Source organism: Chamaea fasciata, unplaced genomic scaffold (genome assembly GCF_029207755.1).
Source record: "Chamaea fasciata isolate MVZ Bird 193981 ecotype frontalis unplaced genomic scaffold, bChaFas1.0.hap1 SCAF_13, whole genome shotgun sequence".
Lineage (NCBI taxonomy): Eukaryota > Metazoa > Chordata > Aves > Passeriformes > Sylviidae > Chamaea > Chamaea fasciata.
Window position 1 is genome coordinate 13,558,142 of NW_027094098.1, and position 17,168 is coordinate 13,575,309.

At 47.5% G+C, this 17,168-nt stretch overlaps 1 protein-coding gene across 5 annotated transcripts in view; it reads right to left on the bottom strand.

Annotated features, from left to right (window-relative positions):
- Positions 1-2,162: 2,162 nt before the first annotated feature.
- The window catches only part of CADPS (calcium dependent secretion activator), a 206,890-nt gene continuing 191,884 nt past the window's right edge, over positions 2,163-17,168 (bottom strand). For all 5 annotated transcript variants that reach the window (XM_066195041.1, XM_066195039.1, XM_066195038.1 and 2 more), the window contains 2 exons: positions 5,226-5,330; positions 2,163-3,492 (listed from right to left, as the gene is read on the bottom strand). In XM_066195041.1, coding sequence (XP_066051138.1) covers positions 3,313-3,492; positions 5,226-5,330 — 285 coding nt within the window. In that variant the 3' untranslated portion in view covers positions 2,163-3,312. The remainder of the gene's footprint in view (positions 3,493-5,225; positions 5,331-17,168) is intronic.

A 17,168-nucleotide genomic window follows, 5' to 3' on the forward strand; every position in this document is an offset into this window, starting at 1 on the left:
CAGCAATGGGTTGAAATGAACCAGGAGCAGATCTTTGCATTCCTCAGCCACCTTTGCCAGTGCTCTCATCTACCCACAAGCCCTTAAAGGTGCTGCCCAAGGTGTAGCTTTGCTCTGCAGGAGCTGAGCCCTGTCCAGACTGTAGTCTGTGACCAGGAAGGATTTGAACCCAGACTGATATTTTTCAGGCAAAACCAAACCATTTTGGATTTGACATTTCTGCAGGATGGACCCAAGTGACTCTTCCCACTCCCGGTACCACAGTGCAGCACCCATTTAGGAGGGGGTTTGGCTGCCAGCACCCCCCTGGCCATGGGCAGGGTTAAAAACAGAGGGGATGAGGGTGCAGTGCACTCCTTTGCTCAGCCACAGGCTACAGGCTGTGGAGTGGGAGGTTAAATCCTGATTTGCAGCAGTGCTGTACGCGAGATCTTCTCCCTGCTCACGCTAAAGTACATAACCTTGAAGCTCATCCTTCGGGTCTAAAATGCTTTAAAAATAGTGAGTTGGCTAATGCTTCCCTGTTCTGTGGCCAAGCCTCAGGGCTGTGGAATTTCTGGGGTGCTTTTTTAGGGATTGAGGACACAGAAAACTGTCCCAGGCCATAGGGTCACTGCTCTTGACAGAGGCACTCAGTCGAGGGTGTCCAATCACTGCTGTTTTAGGGAGGTACCGACGTGCGTTAGCAATGCACAGCCAAGGAGCATCTCCTGAAGGCTGCACCCACACTCTCTCATTCAAAAAACTGAGCAGGGCTCACTATTTTGAAAGGTGGCAGGTGGAAGTGGGCTGTGTTTTTACCCAATAAATATTTTGTGTTTAAAAAAAAAAAAAAAAAAAAAGAAAAAAAAAAGGGAGACATTTCCAGAGCAGCATCAAGCTGTTTCTCCAGCTCTGCCTGACTGCCAGCACAGCTATAAATTTCTATGTCCTTCAGTGCTCTTTGCTACCAGCCTGGTGACCACCCCAGTGAGGCTTTCCTAGGACTTTCTCTTGGAGTTGCTGTCCTTCACATAAATATTTGGGACAGCTGAGGGAGAGGATAAGGAGGGCATGAACACACGTGTGCAGCAGTATGTGTGTGGGTCTCAATCCCCTAGAAAGAAAGGACCAGGTGGTAATTGCAGTTCATTCCTTGCTTTTTATCTTGTGAGACTCACTTTGTCAGGGAAGTCCTGGGAGGACTTCAGGGTGGGATTGAAGGCTTCAAGCATAATGAGGTCAAGGAATAGATATTTTTTTGTGCGCATGCCAGTGACAGACCAGCAGAGGCATCTAAACAGGTTTGATAGACTATGACTTAAACACTCAACTACTACCCCAGTCCCTCTGAGGACTCACGGCCAAGTAGTTGCCCATACGAAGGGGGGGGGTGGGTAAGAAGAGGGAAAAGCTTCCTGTGTCAATGGTCACAAAGCCATATTCCTGCCTAAGTCCTCAGAAGGAGCTTTTTCTGGCAAGGCTTCCCTCTACAAGCAGCACAGAGCAAGCCAAAAATCAACTCTGCTGAGCTACAGTCAGGGTTCAAAATTCATCTATTTTGGTGCATCAGATGGTTTTTCAACATGTAAATGGTGCTAAATGTGCACATCCAGCACGCCACTCCTAAAGTAAAGCCCCTGCTAATGCCCCTGTTCCAAGGGGGTGGTGTTCCCAGGACGCCTGGGAATGGTGGATGCTGAATGTGTAGGGTGTGGCCATCCAGGTGGGGCTGCACAGCACCTCCACAGCAGATGCTAAACTCTTGACACACAGGGAAGGGACCCAAAAATCCAGCACTATGGGTGAATATGCTCCAGGCTCCATAGCTATCCCAGCCTAGTCTGCGACTCAACACCCCCTCCACAGGCAGTTCCAGAGGTCCCAATCTCCTCCCACATGTCCAGGGAGAAGTTAAAATACAAGCTGAGGCCTTTTTAAGAAAGGTAAGTGTTGTGTAAGGCTGACGGCCATATAATAACAGGGGCTGAACCAGAGCAGACATCAATTAGATGTCAAGGGACAAATCACAGAACACAGAGTGCAAATAATGGTGGAAATAGCTGTGGTGGTCATAGCAGAAATGCCCTTGTACCTGGGGAACAGACAGTGTGCTCCCAATCCTGACCTGGGGGAGCAAATCAGGAGACCATCTTCTTAATTAATAAACTAAAGAACACCCATGAGAAAAGAAAATGCCTTTATTCTGTGAGGTTGGGGCTCTTACATCTCAGCTTGGTTTGGTTTTTTTTCTAAGGCAGACATAAAAAGACTCCATAATTTATTATTAGGACATCTGAATAGTTATTTATTGAGAAGCCACAGTTCTCACACTTTTACAACTGTCGGCTTGTATAAGGCAAAAAAAGCAAGATGGATCACTATTTTACACAGAAAGTAAAAGCTCTGGAGAAGGAACTGATGGACATGCAGTTACTGGTCAAAATGCAATGTACATGACATATATAAAAACCATTGTGAAACAGAGGAATTGTAAATTATGGTTACAATCTACCGAAATAAATATTCAGTATATTATTATAAACACATTTGTAGAGTCTAAGATTGTAATTAAAGTTGTCTTTGTACATACACGGTTATTTGAAATTTAAACAAAAATGTAACATTTAGAGGAGCAAACGTCAACATAAAACAACTGCTTTGGACTTGTAATGTGGCATGATATATCCATAATGATAGGATTAATCTGGTGTGGCAATTAGAATGACTAATCCTTTGGGATGTAGTCTCTATGGAGTTAACTGCATATTGAAGGGAAGAGCCTGGTACATTAACAAGGATGCAGAATGATTCAAACGGCTGTCTGGGTTTGTTTGTTTTCTGGTTTTTAAATGAACAGAGAGAACAAAAAATCATTTGTAATTGCCTGGTTTTTCTTTTAAAAACAAAGCTGGTTTTTTTTTTAATTAATTTTAAGCAGTTGGCATCCACAGAAGAGAAAAAAATGAAAGGACTCAAGTCACTCATCTTCACAACAATTTACCATCAATGTATATACAGTACATTAATGAAGCATTGTTTAAACTTTAATAACAGGGACACACCTAGGATGTTTTCTATGTAGTTTTTCCATTAACAGTATTAAACAATGGTGCTCCATATTGCTTATGAACATATAGATATGAAATTAGGAAACCGATGAATCAAAGAGAGGTGCTAATCTTATTACCACACAGCTAACATGGCATTTGTATTGGTAAACTTCTCATGGGCATTTAGAGCTGACATAAAAACTCCTAATGTGGCTAACTGAGTTAAAGACGAGGTACATGCACGGACACCAGGCGACCCCCAGCCGGTGCTGCAGCTTCCCTAGTCATCCTCTTCATCCTCCTCATCGCTGTCCTTCATGGTGATCCCCTGGAGCCCCCCGCCCTCGCTGACCGACGCCGTGGCCTCCTCGACCGTCAGCCGGTTCCGGATGGTCTCGTAGGTTTTGCTGTTCAGGGTGGAGTCCAGCACGCCTTGCAATCGGAAATCTCGGTACGTTTTCTAAAGCAGAGACGGGCAGAGGTCAGGGCCAACACCAGCTGCCCTGCTTTGCTGCAGGAGTCAACCTGTGCCCCTGTGCTGGGGGTTTGGGGCCACTAATGGGAGAGGCTGGGACTCCAGGGAAATCCCAGCCCTGGGGACATTTTGCATCACCTGGGAAGTGCAGAGGCCACCGGAGCATCTCTGCTGGCCACCCCACTCTGGCATGGCAGAGGTCGCTTTAGGGTGCCTTGGGCAACAAATTAAAGCTCTGTGGGTCCAGCCCTGCTTTTGTGGGCCAGGCTGGGGAGCTTCAAAGCAGCTCAGGGGAGCTTTGCATAGGGTGGGCTGGTGTCTAAAAGGACATCAGAGCAATATAAGGGCTGTGCTCCAGCTAACTTCCCTTGCTCCTGGACGTGTTCATCCTGCCTCTAATGTCAGTTATTTCTCTTCAAGCAGCAGGATGCTTATCCCCTGTACCCACAGACATGATTACACATTCCCGGAATGCTCCACATTAAACAATCCTACCTACAGTATAGGGATTAAATAAACTAAGTCCAGGATACTGGACAAAATTATTGACGTATAAATATAAGCACGGGGCACGTGTTTCTTAAATCTCTCTTTCTTCACCTCAATCTGGAATTGTATTTCCATGGTTCCCATATTTCCCTTGTTATTACAATTAACATCTCTTATTTGAATTTATGTTTAAAAACTTCTCAACTCTGTGAGATAAAACCCTGGTCTCGTTGTTCATTTAATTCTGCTCTGTGCTCTGCATAGAAACTATTTACTGTTCTGCTATTTCAGAAAGTCCTTGGGTTTGTTATAGCTGCTTCTGAATGTAATATTGGTATAAATAAAGCACAAGGAAAAAAGCTTTCCTCAGCTAGCTGACAAGCAGGAATAATCTGTCTGTGCCTGTTGTTTTCAGTTATGAAAAGCACATTTAATACATTTCAGTTTTAATTTATTCATGCCTTCAATGTGTTCACTGCACACAAGACCATAAACATTATGAAATACTAGACCAAAAAGCATTAGATAGAACCTAAAATGATCAAAAATATATTTACCCCCTTCTGTGATCTTATTATTTCATGTAAACCACTGTGATTTCACACTGAAATAATTATCATTAGTCCAAGGCACGCACACACACACATATACACATACACGTGCACTTAAGGAAAAAAAAGCCACTTTCAGGGTATGTTATCTCACCTTTGTGATCTCTTAGAGTTGATTATATACACCCATTGTAAAAGAAACAACTTCAATTAACTATGAGAACAATCTCATTTGCATTCTGACAATAATCACAAGCCATAGCTGGGCTTAAACGTTTCTAGCAAAACAGCGTTAAAAACTTTTGGGTTGATTTAACCCATTTTAACACCAGAGCTCACTGGTGTGATCAGCGAATTTGTCCACAAAAAGGCTAATTTTGGTGCACTTACTGTGCAGGTAAGGTCAAATAGCAAGAGAGTTTAGTTTTTGTTTTTAATGCAAGGAGTTACTTTGTTCTTATTTGCACACCTGTATTTTACATCTCTGTGCATTTAAAGTTCCTGTTTATCCAGTGCTACCTACAGACATAGCTATCTTAATTATTTTAAAGAATTTTAACGCATCATTATGTTGTCTGCCAGTGCCAGTTTGCCTAAGAGCACGTGCCACACACACGCAGGCACACGCACACGCTCCTCAGGACAGCGAGGGGTACTGGGAACACCTCGGGTGCTTACCTTTACTATCCTAATGAGAGTTTTCAGTTGGTAGATGTGGAGCTGCAGGTCCATGCGGTCTGTCAGCCAAGTGCACACGACACTCATGGAGCTGGTGTACCATTGCTGCAAGAGAGACACGACTTCTCCAGCACCCGGGGCTGTGTGCCATGCCCTGACTGACACTTGTGCCCCCGGCATCCCCTCACACCCACCTTTGCCACCTGCCAGCCTGCTCAGAGACTGAGAGGGGAGACAGGCATCTGCTCTTACACAATTTCCATGCATGAGCTTTTAAATTTTAATAATAACAACAATAAACTTATTAGGAGGATAACAGCCACCAGTAGTGCCACAAGGTTTTGTAATATGATTTTGCCGTTGATGGCGCTTGCCAGCAGGGATGTGTGTTTGGCTCGAGCCATGTTTTAACCTGTTTCCCCCACAGTGAGAGCACAGTCCTGCCTTTAAGGATGTTGGTTACTTACCATCTTCAAATTCAATGATAAACAGCCACAGGATGAGTCTGGGTTCCCGAGGGTGAGCAGAGGGAAGGCTCATGGGGGACAAGGTTTGGCTGGAGGGAAGGATGCCAGTGTAAGCACCTGTGGGTGCCTGCCCAGGCTATGTGGGAAATGCTCTGGTTTCAACATCACAGTTAGCAAAGTTAGAAAAGCAGCAAAGAAATCGGCCTGTTTCAAGCTGCTGAACTCACAGGAACCCTCCAGGGGCTGAAATTGTGCTGTTGTCTGTGAAAAAGGCTCACAGCAGTGTGGCAGCAGCCTGCCATTCCCGCAGTGCAGGAAGGCTCTGGTGGGCTGTGGATCAGAGCCCTGCACATGCAGGGCTGACATGGCATGTCTGATGCCACACAGATGAGCAGCGAGCCCTCCAGAGGAGGAAAAGCAGTGGCTGGGGGGTGGATGGGGAACCACAAAGCCTCCCCACGATGCTCAGCACAAGGGGTGGTTACAAAGCAGCAAAACCCCACCATACCTCTGTATGCACAGTCACACCCTTCTCGTGATCTCTCTTACATGCAGAGATCAAATCCCATACTGCAGACCAGATGCAAATAATCTAGAACCAGTTAAAATACTAAAGAAACCCCATCAGACCAGCTGATGGAAATCCTGATAGAGCACCATCCAAGTTAGTCTGGGGTGCAGCTACCTCCCAACAAGCAGTGTCAGGTCTTGCTGCCCCCCTCACTGCCCCCTCAGCTCGGGGCTCTCTGCCCTTTTCCCGCTGGCTGCGGAAGCTGCCGGCGCAGCAGCGGAATGGGGACAACTGAACATTCTGGAATTGCTGAACTGAGTGATTTGTTACCCTCCATCCTTTGACACTGGCACCCACAAGGTGGCATGAGGCTCACCAAAGTAAACAAGTCTAAGCTAAACCAGCCCTGCACCACAAAAACGTGTGCTCAGCACACATCTCTGAACTGTGTGGCAGCACACCCAGGAGCTGCACGGGGAAGAGTTTTCCCTCCAACTCCAGTGATGTTCCTCTACTTTAATTTCTACACCACCTCTTTGAAAAATGGAGGAAATTAGGAGATGAAAGAGTCACTGAAGAAATGGCATGTGGTGACCTCATGCACAATGCTTACACCTTGTGCGACTTGTGGCAGAGATTCTGCTGACCATTCATCTCCAGGACAGAAAGCTGGCAACAGCTTGGATGAGACTAATTGAGACTGGCAAGCAGGAGCTCTCAGCTGTCACCTGAGGTCCTGGCGTCAGACTGGGGTTGAACAGCGAGTGAAGCAACCTGGGTAGCTGGTGTGGGACCTGATGAGCACAGGAGACATGAAGGTCTGGTGGGGCTTCACACCTTCCAGTCCCTCAGACTAGTGTGAGAAGTCAGAGGGTCCCTGGATATCCCCTGAGGATCCCAGGTGTGTTGACCCAGGATAACCAGCAGCCAGCTGGTGGTTGGGTGGCACAAAGCAGCTGCTGTCACTGGGGGATCTGCCTGGGTTCCCATGAAATGCTGCACACCCACGCGGGCAAAACAGAGAAATTGTTAATGTTCATAAAGCTGCAGTCAGTGCTTAACTGAGTCATGCTCTTGGGTGACATTAGCTGTGATCCAGGGCTGCGCTGGCACATGGATGCCCAGGTCACCCAACACCTCCTTCCCCTTCTGCCACCTCTTCAAACGGGAACCCCCAGAGGAAGGGCACAACCGTGTGTTACACACACACGCCCTCTCCTTTCCCCTGCCGCCTCCCATCTTCCACAGAATGAGCTGCTGGGTGTTTGTGTCAACTCTACATAAGATGAGAAGTCCCCGGCAGGGGCAGGTCCTGCCATTTCTGTCTGTCCCACGCCACACACGCCCACACGGCTAAGTGATCCCAAACAGAAATTATAACCTCTGCCTGGAGGTTATTGGCAAGGTGACTTTGCTGCTGCGAGACCATCAGGGTAAGCAAAATGAAATGTTTTTCTGCGTTTCTGGAGGGCACTTCAACACTCTGGGCTCTGGGGAGATGCAAACTCCCTGGAACCAAATGTGAATTGCAACCCTCTCCTCTGGAGCGCTGGCTGACAAGGGCTCAGCCAGGCGTAGCGCTCGGCTGCATGAAAGGAGCTCTCTTTCTCAAAGCCAACTTACTCCTAAGACTTTCTGCTTTATGAGAAAAAGACAAAGTCTAATTCATTGATCTTGATACACAAAACCGTCACGTCACTTCATAGAGCACACACCAACTGCTGAATTTAAGCCCTGCATATTCATAAAAATAAGTTAGCCCATAAATTAAATGTTCCCTTTAGCTATTGCTAGTGTTGATGTGCTATAAGACGCATAAGCCCTCTGATTCATGACTAACCTACCAAAGAAGATAACATTTGCATATGACTATATTATTAAAAAAAAAAAAACAACAAAAAAGCCAAATGCTCCTAAACAGAAATGTATTCACCTCAGACAAAAGAGCACAGAGTGGTCCTGTGGGGACACTGGCCACCTTGCCTTCCCCAGGGGGGTCTGCCATTCCCTCGGGGCAGTGGGGTTCATGCTGGGGACACAGGGTCCCCTTGGAGATCCAGCTCCAGCTTTGTGGCTTGTCCCCAAAGACAAGGGGCAGAGGCCACAGTCCAAACAAATACTGAACTTTGGGGCTCTGCCAAGGGGTTTGCAACACATTTCAGGCACACTTCTGGAGCCACAGCACAGCCGTGGCATGGGTATACCAAAGTAAATACCATAAATATATTTTTTGCAAAAGACTCCTCATGGTTGTAAAGAATGAATAGACCTCACTGATGGTCCAGGCCCATGGACAAAACCCCACAAGTAACTCACTGTAGTACACACACATTACTGGTGCTGCTGGCATCCCTGTCCCTCACCTAGGGGACAATTTACACTCAGTCTGGGGGCAGAGGGTGAGGATAGGCTGTAGAGCCTGCATCCTCCTGGATGCGTCAAGAGTACCACTCATCCAGCAGGATGTCAGCAGGGAAGGGAGCAGGGCTCTGGCAGAGGCCCACCACAGCCCCATGGCTGCATACCATGACCCAGCCTCAGCAGAGGAAATGTAGACACTATCAGAGCCCAGACACTGCAAGCAGGTACTGTGTCTGTACAGACAGGAATTTAATTTCTCTTCCAGGTTTGTTTTCCTGCTCTCCAGTCTTTCAGAGCCACCCTCATTGCTGGGTGCTAGGCTGGGTAGATGAGGTGGGCCATGGGCCAGCTGGGATGCACCAGGATGGGCATTGGAAGAGCTGGAGCATTTCAAGAGGTGCACTTCTACGGCTGCCCATCCAACACCCCAACCAGCCTGAGCAATAAACTTCCTTGTTCCCCAGCCCTCTGCCTTTTTTTATTTTTTATTTTTTAAATGCAAAAACATAATCAATAAGTTCCTGAAATAGCAAGTTTCTCTCTGAATACATAAATTGTAGAAATTGGTATGAATAAATCTGCAAGTAGCACACTGAATGCGGCACATTTTATCAAAACCCAGCCCTGTGCTGGGTTCCTGTGCCTTCCGGGAGGTGGTATCATTACACACACCCAGGAACATCTGCAAACCCCCGTTCTCTTTGGTGTGAGCTGAATGGAAGCATGACCTCCTGTTCCTTGCCATGAACCTTGAGTTCACACTCATATTTTACATGTTACAGGAAGCCACAGCTCACCCCAGGAGTGCTGCAAACAGAATCTCGTAAGCCAGATGCAACACTGCTTCTTAAGGCACCTGAAGGAGCTGTATTCTTCATTCAAAAGCTTACATACTAGTAGCTTAAGGTCACTTCAGCTTTTGTAAAGAGTGGGACAAAACCAGGAATGCTTATAGGGCTGGGTTGTCAGCAGGGTAGCAGAGGGATTACAAGGAACCTGTGACTCTGCCTCTTTCTGCCTTTACTGGTAGTTTTTTTGTGTGTGAACAAGTGCCATACAACAGATTGAGGCTGGTATAAAGGCCTGGGACTGTGCAAGAGCACCCTGCTGAGCCTCAGCTGTGCTTGCAATTAGCAATAGGCATGAAATGATTATTGTTGTGGTGGCTGATGGCAATCTGAAGTGACAAGTTTTATGGGGGAAGTTGTAGTAGGGATGTTCAGCAAGTTTCTGCAAACCATTAATCGAAGGCTGCAGCACAGTTTAGTCAAAGCTATTTTATGTCATTCCAAAGGTCTCACAAGGATGCTGAAAGAATATTTTTCTGCTCTCAGTGCCTTGGAACAGAGTTTTTCTAGGTCAGGGATTCTTTACTGCCCTATTTAGTGTCAAAAATACCCATTTGCCTCAAATTAGCAGAAAGCTTGTAGTTAAGGGCTAGAGATTAGGCATACAAAATTACTCAGCAGGTGACTGCTGGGTGGATTTGGGGTTGAGAAGTCTTTAAAACTGACTACAAGACATTATATACTTCTGACAAAAGAACATAGTAATCCTACCTGCTTGCTTTAACCACTGTTGTTTGTCTATTATTATGTGCTTTAATGCTCATAAGAGCAAAACTACTGGTGATACTACTCAATTACCATAGTAACTCTCCCCTATGACCTCTCATTTCAGTACTCGCTTTCCAACCAGAACCAATCCAAGCAGGGCAAATCTATTTAAAACTGTGACACACACTGCACAAAGAGGCTCCGAATGCTGGCTGGCTCCCTCTCTTTGTCCGGGACATGGGCTTGTTTTGAAATGCTGAAAGGCAGCTTTGAAATGAACCCTTGAATTCAAGGTGTTTCAAAGATGAGGAACTGGACGCTGGGCGGACGCCACCACAGCATCCCTGAGCTGGCCAGCACGAAGTGAGGGGACCACAGAGGTGGGAAGGCAGAGAGGAGGAGGATGACCATGAGTCTTATTTCTCAGGAATAAGAAAGGAAAACTGAACTTGCTCTCAGGCAACAGCTCAAAGCGATTTGATCAGCCAGGAAGAAAAAAAGGATAAAATTACCAACTCTTTGTTTCTGGCAATTTGCATCCCTGTCCAATGGGCCAGAAGCTCAGCTGGTGGAAGGCTGTGGGGCTGTGATGATTTACAGCTGCTGACAGTAGGTGATAGCTGACAGAGCCATGTCCATCCCAGTCCTGGGTGGCCCTGAGATCAAACTGGGTATTTGGTATTGTCACATGTATCCAAGGCAGCCACCTCCCCTGAGCAGGTGTTATCTCCACAGGGAAGGCAGGGATGCAGCCACAGCAGCACAGGGACATGCTGTCTGGGGACCAGCCCTGTGCACATCTGCCAGTGTTGGAGAAGGACTTGTGTGGAAAGTGAGAGCAGGAACTCTTCAGGAGCAACCTGCCAGCCCCAGGCACCGTGTGCCCAGTAGCACAGCCAAGTTTGTACACCAGAACTATCTCCAGCCCTGCAACTCAAAGCCCAGACTGCCCTATGGCAGTCATGGAAGGATCATTCTTGTCCATTCAGTCTTCTGCGGCCACCAAAGTGTTCTCTCCACCTTCCCTCAACGTTTCTTTCATTGTTGATTCCAGGCAGTCATTGCTGTTCCAAAAACTTTGTAAAGATGGCAAGCCCAAGGGCCTCACAGCCAATGCAGTTCCTACTCTTGTCCAGCAGAAATAAAGAGATGTTCCCAGCATGAACATACACAGCACCTTATACAATCCCTTTTCCAAAGGCCAGCTCTGCTGGGATGCTGGATGTGGATGAGGGCAGTGGTGGGATGGAGTGTGACTCCTGCCCTGCTCCCAGGCACTGCTAGCAAGGTCTTGGCCAGGCTGGCAGAGCTGAGGCCAGCTGTTGTTCAGGCTGTTCTGGAAACCTGAGTTTTGTGTTGCTGCAGAAGATGTGCTGTGCCCCAGGCTGGGAGAGTGGGGATAGAGCAGGGACAGGGCCTTGGTGGCACAAGCATGTCTGAAATGCTTAAGATCTGTGGCAGTGGCCCTGGAGGAGGAGGTGGCAGAGCTGAGGTGGGTGAAGAGCCACAGGCACTCAACAACAAACATCATTCTGGTCCCCAGTGTCAGTGAGACTGAGACGGACCTTCTGCCACACAATGATGAAGGACGAGGCACATCTCTCCCCTGCAAACACATGTTTTCTGGACGGCAAGCAGAGACCTGTCCATGCAGAAAACCCCATCCCATCTGTTAATCAGCTTTCTTTGCCACTACTCAACAAAATCCGTACTGTGCTCTGGGTATTACTCCACGGAGCCCTGATGATGGGCTCCCCTGCCCTGCCCTTCACTGGGGACCAAAGAACCACCCAAAGGCAACTCAGCATTTGGAGCTATAAAACCTCCTCTAGCACAGAGGGCCAAACCTGCAGTGGGCTCAGGGCTGAACCCCCAGGCAAAGAGCATCTGGCTCAGTCACATCCTGGCCACAGCCATGGGTGGCACCAATAATGACCCAGTGACTCTTTGGATTTACACCTGCCAAGGATTTGGACCATTCCCCCAAGCTGGGCAGGGCACAAGGCTCAGGGCACTGAGAACAACATCGCCGTGAGTGCCCGGGTTTTCCAGAGGCACAGACATCGCTGTGACATTGCCCACGTTACAGAAATAAGTTTAGTGGCTGCGACTCTTGGAGCACACAGCTAACCATAAAATAAGCAATGAGTTAATATTGCAGGCATTGATCAGCTAGTCTTACAATTAATGCTTCCAATAAAAAAAAAAAAGCGCTCCCCTTTTATTCAACAGAATAAGAAATTAAACACTTGAGGGCTCATTCTAAAGAATGAATGAAATTGAATAAGCTACCTAGCACTTGAGATTCCCAGCGAGTGCTTGAATAGAGCAAACCTCCTGAGTTGAATGGATTGCCTTTTGGGACCAATTTGTCTCTTTTCACTCTTTATTCCTCCTTTTTTGCTGACAGATGTACAAAGGCGGAACTGCGCTGTGCAGCTTAGCTACATGCACCCACAGCAGCTGTCACTTTTGTCGAGCAAGTTAATCAAGCAAATGCCACCATATCCCACTTTCTATAAGGAACAACATGTTATAGACAGTAGTCTTGGGAGACGGGGAGGGAGGGAGAGAGACTTTATTTTAACTTTGAGTAGCTGGTATTTTTTTTTCCCCTCTGTGTGTAAAAAAAAAAAATAAAAAAAAAAAAGGAGAAAAAAAGAAACAGCCAAACCTGGTAGCACAAGCTGACACTTTTGTTTTCCCGTGGAACAAATATTTAATATGATTTTAACTCTAATTTGTACTAGAAGGAGAGCTGTCTGGTTTTAATTAAATTTAAGGGACTTAGGGGAACACAGTTAAAAAAAGAAATAGAAGCTTTTTGTTTGCATTAAGGCTTGTTGATAATAATATATTGATTGTCAATTGCTAAGCCCAAAAGATTAGTGTAGTAAATACTATTATCTGAATGCCACAAGTGAAGTGCTAGCTTCCCGTCCCTGCTTTTTCCTTTGTGAGGCACTTTGAATCACTGGTTGTTATTTATACATTTTCTTTGATAAAACCAACTTGTGTGGCTGATTTTTTTTAAACCCTGCCTCATTAAGTGTATAATAGCATTTACGTGTGGGGCTTTCTGCTTTTTAGCCTTTCAAGCTTAAGCTTATATTCCTCTTTCACAACCATGTTTCAAAACTTGGGATGTTCACAAACAATTGGATACACACCAATATTGTATATATCAGATGCTCTCTTGCTATTGCCAAAGACTAGAAAATAACAGAATATTATCCACAAAGAGTAAATAAATAGTTATCATCCTGCTATGCTGCTGCACGCCAGATAATAACGCTGTCCGGTCATTAGGCAGCTTTTTGTAGCACATAATTCCTTAAGTTAGGTATGAAAAGCCAACATCAAAAGTAGGTCTGTCGGTGTAGCTCCACAGAGCACACAGCAGAGCATTGGGAGGGCTTCAGGCAGCCCTCGGGTTGCTGGTAGAAAGGTTGGGGGTTGCTGATTCACCCCCAAATTCAGACCCATTGGAAAGTATCTTTCAGAAAATAAATCCAAGTCTTGGTGACAGTTTGCACTGTGCTAATTTAACTTCTCTGCAGGGTCTTTGCCATGGTATGTTCAGGAACCGCGCGCGCGAACCGTCTGTTTGGGATTCGTGACCCCTTTGCCAAAGTGGGGACCCCACATCTGCACCTCTCCCCTGTGAGAAAAGCCTCTGTTAGCCGTGCTCAGCAGGGCTCTGGGCGAGTGGTCCTCACAGCAGGCAACATGACCTTCATTTTCAGAACTAAACCTCTCTAAAAAATTCCACATTAAATTCCAGAGATCGGGCAAAGTGCTGGCAGTTTGATAAAAATCCCCTGAAACCTCAGGGTCTTTTTTTTTTTTTTAAATAAATTTTTGACCTTGTTTTACCAAAGCCTTGTGAGTAAGTCTGGAGTCTCCCAGGTCACACTCACACTGAGCTATTACTGAAGTAAAAGTACTTTTTTTCCCGGTATTTTATGTACCACTATAATGCAATCACTGCAAGTACACACAGTGCGTTCCTCAACATCCACCCCAGAGCTGTGAATTCTGGATGCCTTTTACTCTATTTTATATTCCTTAACTAAGAAATTTCATTCTTGTTGACAACGTACCAATACGAGGAAGTTACAAAGTCAAAGGGTCTTGATATGAAAATAATTTGTATTATTATTTAATAAAGTCACAGTCCTTAACGTTGCCTAATAGGGTTAAGCTGCTAGCCAGAGCAACTCATCATCTGTCTAGGATGCAAATGGCATCACCGAATTACATTATTTTTTTCCCCCTCCCTTTCCCAAAAATAAACCACAAAACAACATTGAATCGCGCAAGAGCTCTGCCTCCCGAGAGGGAAGAGCATTCAGAACGAACACAGAGCGCAGACCCCGGCGCGTGGAAGTGCCGCACGCTCTTTGCAGTACATATGGCACCTGAGAGCACCCACTGCTCGAGGATCTCGGCTCCGGGGTGTGCTCAGCCTGCCGCCTCACCCGTCATTGCCTGCAGGCTGGACCCGGCGGGGCTGGGCAGGCCGGTGCCACAGGTGTCAATGGGAGGGCGGCCGGGGCTCCCGGGGCTGCTGCCTGTGCTGGTGGGATCGCACAAACCCCCTGCTCTCAAAGGGGCACGGCCCGACCTGCATGCTCCTTGCTGCAGGTTTCTCCCTGCTCTTAACCCCAAAATTTATTCCTTTTCAGAGAGGACAGGGAGGGTCAGTATCTTTCGTGTTGGTGGGGCCAAGGTCCCCAACAAATAGATGTGCCCAAGAAGCTCATCCCTAATAGCCCCTGCTCTCGGTGCTGCACAAATCACTAACATCTACATGTGTCCTGTGCAGCTGTGACTCCACAAGGCCACGGTGGGTGCAGGTCTGTTTGTGCCGACCCTCAGTGGCTTTGCAGGAGATCTACACTCTCAGCACACAGGCAAAGGCTTCCCACAGCAGGGACACAGCCAGAAAGGGATCTGCAGCACAACTGCTCCTTCAGGGGGGACGAACAACTCTGATGCTGAGGATGTGATGCCTTCTACTCATTCAGGTGGTCCTGAGCTGTTTGTCAGGGTGGTCTGCTCTGCTAGCCAGACACCGAAGTCACTGCTTAGCAAAGAGCCATACACTGACATCCCCGGCAGAAGTGATGGGGGAATGTGCCAATGACTCCCCTTCTGCCCTGGGGAGAATCTCGTGGAAAAAGCAACTGCAGTGCTGGCTCCTCTCTTCCTACAGCCAGGGATATCCTGGATCCAATCTGCTGGGGTTTGCTGTGAGCAAACACCAATGCCAGCCCATGAATAGATCATCTCTGAATCCATCCCAGCCACGTCCTGCTGCACTGCCTCTGAGGAGGGCAGACCTGCCAGGCCATGTGCTGGTTAGGGCTGGATGGAGGGCAGCACGCAGAGAAAACTGCAGGGGAGACCCCTGTGCAAACAACTACTGGTCCATGGCAGGGGGTGCAGGAGTTTGTGCTCACAGTGATCTGGGAAGGAAGCAGGCTGCTACCCCAAACTTCTCTCCCATTTACAATGTCCTCAAACCAGGGATATCCCATGCTTAAAACTGTTGGGTTTGCAGGCTGAGTACCTCAGCAGGTGCCTCATTTCCTCTCTGAGACTGGACAGTCCCAATCCTGTTTATACACTGAATTACAGCCTCCAGAAAATGCTCCCTTTAGGTAAAAGGTAAAGCCACTCCTGGCTACATGAAGCCCTGAACTGGAAGACCCTGCCTTTCCAGGCTGTGCTGGCAGGGAGCATCTCATATCCCTGCACACAGAGTGGGGGCCTGGGCACACCACCAGGTGGGCTCTGGGTACTGAGCTCTCTCTCCTTCACTGCAGATACAGCTCTGCAAAGTGCACAGCATTCACTAGGAACTGCCAAATTAAATCCCAAAAAACCTGCTGCTTTGCAGGAATTTGCAGACCTCCCTTCTCCTAAAGGAAAGAGCTTCTGCATAAAAACCTATAAAGGCGCACAAACACAAAACCACTTCTGTATGGATGCTTGTTCTCAAATACATTTTTAACCTAGAAAATATTCTCTGCTTATTTCCATTTTTCAAAAAAGAAATGAAGTTGACATGCTAAAATCTGAGTTTCTATATAAAGCAGCCTAGTAAAACACAATATCCACACAACTGCTATTTTTCTGTCTTGATTCCAGAGCCCTGCTAGTGTGAGGCAGTGATGATAAAACTGGCTGCACACTTGCTCAGTGAGATGCACAGCGATGCATGCTATAGAATACTTTCATTATACTTGTTATCAGTTTAAATTGGAAACTGTCATGAAGTGGGACTTGATAAACTTTATCTGCTTCTTTTATAGCCTTCAGATTCCAAAAAAGTAGCTAGAGGCTGCCTGGACATCCTGGGCCTGATTGCAGCAGCTCCCCTGGTCTCCTTCCTGGGGTTAAACACAGGACGCAGCGCGCTCCCTGCCCGAGTCCCACCAGGCATTTTTGAATGCTGATATCATACATCCAGGGCCAGGCTTAAGGGAGCACCGGGAAAGGAAAGAGCCGCAGATCAAGAGAAACAAAATGACCTGGGGACGGCTAATCTGGCACGCACCGCTGGCTGGCGCGGGCTGAGCAGCGATTGTGTGCGGCCGGGATGCGGGGGGGAGAAAAGGAAAAGATGGATTGAAGGCGCTGCTGGAAATCAGACAATTCGTCATTGTCCGCGCAGGGGCTCTCCCCTGTGCGCACCGAGAGTTCCTTTGGGCAAAGGCTCTTTGCACAGCCTGGAGGGAGGCAGCAAAGCCGGCGGCGCGGCCCCGCGGGCTGGGGTCAGCCCCGCACACCTGCGGGCACCGGCGCGGCCCGGCCCTTCCCACGCTCCTCGCTCCCCTGGAGGCAGCTGGGACCCGCAGGAGCCGCGGCTCACCAGCCACCTCCAGCCTCTCCTCCCTGATGACCCACAGGACTGGAGCTCCAATTAGCTACAGACTCTTAAACTTAGCTGGAATGCAGAGAGCACCGTGTAACCCATCCGCAGTCACAAACGTGCAGAGAGCTCCCGGCCAGAGGCTGCTCAGAAAAAGGCTCTGGATGG